Here is a 6,000-nt window from a genome sequence, read left to right on the forward strand (position 1 = left end):
TCTGTATAGTCAAAGCTATAACCATTAGTCATGTTCAGATGTGAAAGTTGAACCATAAAGAAAACTGAGCACCCAAAAGTTGATGCTCTACAATTGTGATTTTGGAGAAGACTCTTGAGAGTCCTTTGGACAGTAACAAGATCAAACCAGTCAATCCTAAAGGAAATCAACCTTGAACATCCATTGGAAGGACTGATTGTGTAGCTGAAGCTCCAATACTTTGGCCACCTGATGGGTAGAGCAACTCATTGGAAAAGACCCTGTTGCTGGGAAAAATTGAAGACAGGAAGAGAAGGGAGCGGCAAAGGATGAGATGGTTAGATAGCATCACCAACTCAATGGACATGAGTTTGAGCAAACTCTGGGAGACAGTGGAGGACAGAGGAGCCTGGTGTGCTGCAATCCGTGGGGTTACAAAGAGTCAGACATGACTTAGTGGCTGAACAAAAACAATAAAGTTCTCATAAAAGTGAATGAAGAATAAGAGGCTTTCAAATCTGAGACCTGTCCTTAATTTAGCCAGGTACCTAATTTGCCATACATCTGCTTTTATTTCCACAAGGAGATAACCCTGCCTGTAGCTCAAACACAGGGAGCATCTTTCATGTTCTTTAAATTCAACTAAATGAAAACCTAGCAATTTCTAAGCTCACATATGAGACTATACCCCTTTCCTATTTAAATACATGTTTGAGGAAAAGTTCCTTTTGGTCAAGGAAAGCTGCCTTTCCTCCCTTTGAAAAACTCTCATCCTTCCTTCCCTCTGTACTTGTTTCTCCTAGGGGATGTTCAGTGCCATTAATATGGACACAGCACAGCTGCTCACCAACAGCAAAGGCACTTTTACAAAATCAAATCCTGAGGGTTCTTCCAGCCGATGACAGAGTGAATCCCTCTCTTTGAAGGGAGGGATCCCTGCCACTTTGGACAGGGTTGGGAAATGCCATTTATTGAGAAAGGAAAATATAAAGAAAAGAACATTGACCCAGTGGCTATGCCATCAACAAACAGAAGGGTAATAGGTATGTCATTTAACATGCCTGAAGCCTCAATTGTTTACCTAAAAAGGTAGCTGGTCTCTAAAAATTCATACTGCCGTAAAATTACATGGTTATTGATCTTGAGGACCTTGAATATGGTCACTCGGAACCATACTTCTCCCTTGTCTCTGAAGTCAAAGTGGACCTAGAACTTGTCCAGTGTACGTGAGACTTCAGTCACACACTTCAAAGTGTCACCACGCTTTTCTCTAATATCTACCTAATTCAGGGTAGATTGATCCTGACAGTGATTAAAAGGAACGTGTGCGAGGGAATCTTAGGAGAATTGGCTTGCAGCAAGTGGAAAGGCCTCAGAAATGTTTAAGGCTGTTTTCAATATCTGGTTATCTTTCAGTTATCTGGTTGATGTTTCCCAAGCAACTTGTTCATAGCTTGTCATAATTTCTAATATAACCGCTAAATCGAAGAGCGTAATTCCCAGGCAAACAAGAGAGTCAAGCCAAATCCTGTCTCCATTGTTTTTATTACAGGGTGCTATGGAGACCGCATGGACTTTGGAGTCAGCCAGAGCAGGGAGTTCACAATCTGACTCTGCCTTTTTCTGGTTTTGTGAACATGTTAACCTTCCCGTGTCCCAGAGTCTTCATCTATAAAACAGCAATACTTAAGTCGTTTGGTTGCTCAGTCATGTCCAGCTCTGCAACCCCATGGACTATAGCCCACCAGGCTCCTCGGTCCATCGAATTTCCCAGGCAAAAATGGAGTCGGTTGCCATCTTCTACTCCAGGGGATCTTCCCGACCCAGGGATCGAACCCACATATCCTGCATTGACAGGCAGGTTCTTTACCACTGAGCCACCAGGGAAACCCAATACTTAAGTACTTACTTTAAAAATTATTTTGTATCTCTCTTTAGCATTTATGAAATATCTCATAGAGGTAGTTTCATTTAGGGGATTGTGTGGGTGAAATATCATTTAGGTTTTGAGACCTAAGTCAGGCTTGCTGGGTAGAGGCCCTGGCCTTTGGAGCTAGGTCATACCAGAAGCAGAGCTTTGGATAGTTTTGGGGATCTTGTCTAAAATATCCTTTTATGTTTTCCAGGAATCTGAATTTCTGTGTTTGGAATTTGATGAGGTCAAGGTCAATCAAGTCCTGAAGAAGCTCTCAGAGGTAGAAGAAAGTATCAGCACACTGATGCAACCAGCCTAGCTGAAGATGGAGATGTTGAAGCAGAGGTGTTCGTGATCCCACCCCAGAGGCCTGCTTTTTTAAACAAAGAAAAATCGTATTCCCCTAATAGTATTAAATCCTCAAGTTCAAATCTTGCCTGCCTCTCCTTGCTGTGATTTCTCTGTCTCCCTTTCAGTTACTCTTACAGTTGATCTCCTGCAGAAGTCCTTATCTTTCAGCACACAGAGGCACTCATAAGAGCATTTTTAAAAAAGGACTTAAGGACCCTATCCTCAGAGATTTGAATCCCCCCTCAGACTAGGGTGGGATCAACTTTAGAAACCTTTGCTATGGTGGGTTATTCCTGGGTAGGATTATAGGAATTTATACATGATCAATCATGTAAAAATTTTTAAAAAGGGAGAAAACATTTTACTCATGCAAATACAGGCTGACCAAATGTGGCCTGAACTGAGGCCTGAGGAGCCTGCCTTCCCTAGAAGAGGTTTACTGACCTTAGTAAGACATGAGATGCTTCTGGAACTGATTCAGGCACTTGTATTAGTTCTGCCTAAATAAAAGGGCTGGGGGTGGGTGGCGGGGCGGGGGTGGGGGGGGGGCAGGGTGGTGGTCTGGTTTGATCTGAGCTACTGGGAAACTTGGACTTTTCTGGAACCTAGAACTAAATTTCCTCATCATTCAGGGACTCCCCTCACTTAGTTCAAGTCAGGATTGTGGGAAGGGAAAACGTCTACTGGAGTGATGGGACGTCTTTTACCTTAGAAATTTTGAGTTATCACGTGAAACCTCCAGAAGAAAATTTCTTTGAGAAAACTAGGTCCTGTTAGAGAGGTTATACCAAACACCAAGAACATTCTAAGAGGATAAATTGTTAACCAGATCGTTAAGGCTGTGGTCCTTGTTGAACAGCTTTTATCATCTGATAATGATAGCATTCAGAAACTTCAGTTGTCTTTGGGATGTAATGTGTCCCCAAAATGTAGTACTCTTGGTCTGTGGTTACAACATATGTCAGTTCTAATGAATTTATTCCAGGGCAGTAATAATTCTTCTGTTAAGCATTTTCTCCTAAATCAATTTAAAGACATTTTAGGAGCTTTTCCAAAACCGAAGCAGAAAATTTGGTTTCTTCTCTGATTAAGACCATCCCAGCAGTTAGCAAACAATGACCAGAAGGTTTTGAATGTAGCCTCTGTGGACCCTTCAGAAAACGTCTTCAAACAGTATGGTAAACAGAATCAGAGAAGTCGTGTGGTTTGGTGAAAGAGCTATTAAAACTTGCTTTCTGTTCTCAGGGCTACTGTCAATTGATCCAGGAGAATTTAGATAATGTCTCCTGTTGTAAAATGAAGGAAAAGAATATCTCATCAGATAATGGAATTCCAGATATCACTGGAAGGGAGAACTGTACCTACCATGTTAGTCTTGGATCACATTTCCAGCCTGAAGGAACAGCCCATGGGTCCACAGGGAGAAGACATCATTGTCGTGGTTTGAAGCTCTATTTAGGTCATTCTGTGAAAGTAACAGCCACAGAAGTGGACATAGGCTTGGTCATTATATCATCAAACCCTGAGTCTTTGGAAAAACTACTAATGTATACTGAATTTTTCAGAATAATAATAAAAGAAACTGGTTGCTGAAGGTGGGTCCCACATTTAACACTAAACACTTTTGAGTGCAAGTGGCTTTAGACAGGCTGTGTTTATGTGTGTTTTGTGTTTACTGCTGATACTTTACTTTCTGATTGCCAAAGGTGTATATGTTTGTTATAGTCTTGTGAAAATATAAAACACAGTAAGAAGAGTTAAATGATCCATCAACCTAATAAACACAGATAACAAAAAGAAGGGTAGGACTAGAAAGAGAGTTGATTTTTCCCTGAATAAATTCCTGAAAGTGGAGCACATAGGTTTTTTCCCAAGTTTTGTTTTGTTTTCACTGAGGTATGATTGATGTACAGAGTGCAGTTTTTATGACTTTACTAAACATTACAAATTCCTTTTCAGTTAATGTCAGGTTAAAAATCAGTTTGTGTTACCTCTAAGAATATATGAGACTTAATCATTCCCTTTCTTGACTATTGGATATTATCTGGATTTTGTATTTTCTGGTGAGTGAGGGAGTGAAAATCGCTCAGTTGTGTCCAACACTGTAACACCATGGACTGTAGCCCACCAGGCTCCTCTGTCATGGAGTTTTCCAGGCAAGAATACTGGAGTGGTTTGCCATTTCCTTCTCCAGGGGGTCTTCCCAAACCAGAGATCAAACCCAGGTCTCCTGCGTTGCAGGCAGATTCTTTACCATCTGAGCCACCAGAGAAATTTCTGTGTTTTCTGGTACTAACCTATTTTTGTAAATTTTTGTAAGGGGAACTTTCTTATACTAGGACATCTTCCTGGGGATAGTGCTAGCATGGAGAAAGGACCAGAGAAGGAGAAAACTGTCAGAAAGGTCCTAGCAGACCCCACTAGGTTGCCTACTTCTTTAATCCTAGATTAAAATCACCTTAGAGTTCAGGAAGTGTGGGGCAAAGTAAAAACAACCCTCAGCCTGAAATGGGCCTTGCAGAAATTGTCCATTGGTAAATCATAAGCACTGTACCTTCCAGTCTGTTTAGAAACAGTATAGAAAGGCCAAACACTGCACACAAAAGAAGCTTCAGATTCAGTAGTTTCATGTTGCTAAGGAGCAAAAGCCTTGGCCTTGTTCTCAGGACTGCCTTATCTTGGAAGATCTGGTTGCTAGTGGCTTAATCATTGGAGGCCTAAATTCAACCATTATAGTCTCTTTCTTTTATAGAACCTGTCTTCCAAGGTGTTATTCTAATGATGATTCAGAATAAATCACAGCATTTTAAAGTTTAGCAATTCTTTACCAGCTGAGCCACAAGGGAAGCCCATGAATACTGGAGCGGGTACCTTCTCCAGCAGATCGTCCCAACCCAGGAATCAAAGCAGGGTCTCCTGCAATGCACGCGGATTATTTACCAACTGAGCTATCAGGGAAGCCCCTACTTTAACTTCAGTTCAGTCGCTCAGTCGTGTCTGACTCTGTGACCCATGAATTGCAGCACGCCAGGCCTCCCTGTCCATCACCAACTCCCGGAGTTCACCCAAACTCATGTCCATTGAGTCGGTGATGCCATCCAGCCATCTCATCCTCGGTCGTCCCCTTCTCCTCCAGCCCCCAACCCCTCCCAGCATCAGAGTCTTTTCCAATGAGTCATCTCTTCTCATGCGGTGGCCAAAGTACTGGAGTTTGACCTTTGGCATCATTCCTTCCAAAGAACACCCAGGACTGATCTCCTTTAGAATGGACTGTTTGGATCTCCTTGCAGTCCAAGGGACTCTCAAGAGTCTTCTCCAACACCACACTTCAAAAGCATCAGTTCTTCGGCACTCAGCTTTCTTGACAGTCCAACTCTCACATCCATACATGACTACGGAAAAAACCATAGCCTGAACTAGACGGAACTTTGTTGGCAAAGTAATGTCTCTGCTTTTGAATATGCTATCTAGGTTGGTTATAACTTTCCTTCCAAGGAGTAAGCATCTTTTAATTTCATGGCTGCAATCACCATCTGCAGTGATTTTGGAGCCCAAAAAAATAAAGTCTGACACTGTTTCCCCATCTATTTGTCATGAAGTGATGGGACCAGATGCCATGATCTTAGTTTTCTCAATGTTGAGCTTTACGCCAACTTTTTCACTCTCCTCTTTCACTTTCATCAAGAGGCTCTTTAGTTCCTCTTCACTTTCTGCCATAAGGGTGGTGTCATCTGCATATCTGAGGTTATTGATAT

At 42.0% G+C, this 6,000-nt stretch overlaps 1 protein-coding gene across 1 annotated transcript in view; it reads left to right on the forward strand.

Annotated features, from left to right (window-relative positions):
* Window positions 1-2,329, forward strand: part of COMMD1 (copper metabolism domain containing 1) — a 172,325-nt gene extending 169,996 nt beyond the window's left edge. Inside the window, exon 3 of the mRNA XM_052649247.1 lies at window positions 2,106-2,329. Coding sequence (XP_052505207.1) covers window positions 2,106-2,213 — 108 coding nt within the window. The 3' untranslated portion in view covers window positions 2,214-2,329. The remainder of the gene's footprint in view (window positions 1-2,105) is intronic.
* Window positions 2,330-6,000: the final 3,671 nt, after the last annotated feature.

This window comes from Budorcas taxicolor, chromosome 11 (assembly GCF_023091745.1).
Source record: "Budorcas taxicolor isolate Tak-1 chromosome 11, Takin1.1, whole genome shotgun sequence".
NCBI lineage: Eukaryota > Metazoa > Chordata > Mammalia > Artiodactyla > Bovidae > Budorcas > Budorcas taxicolor.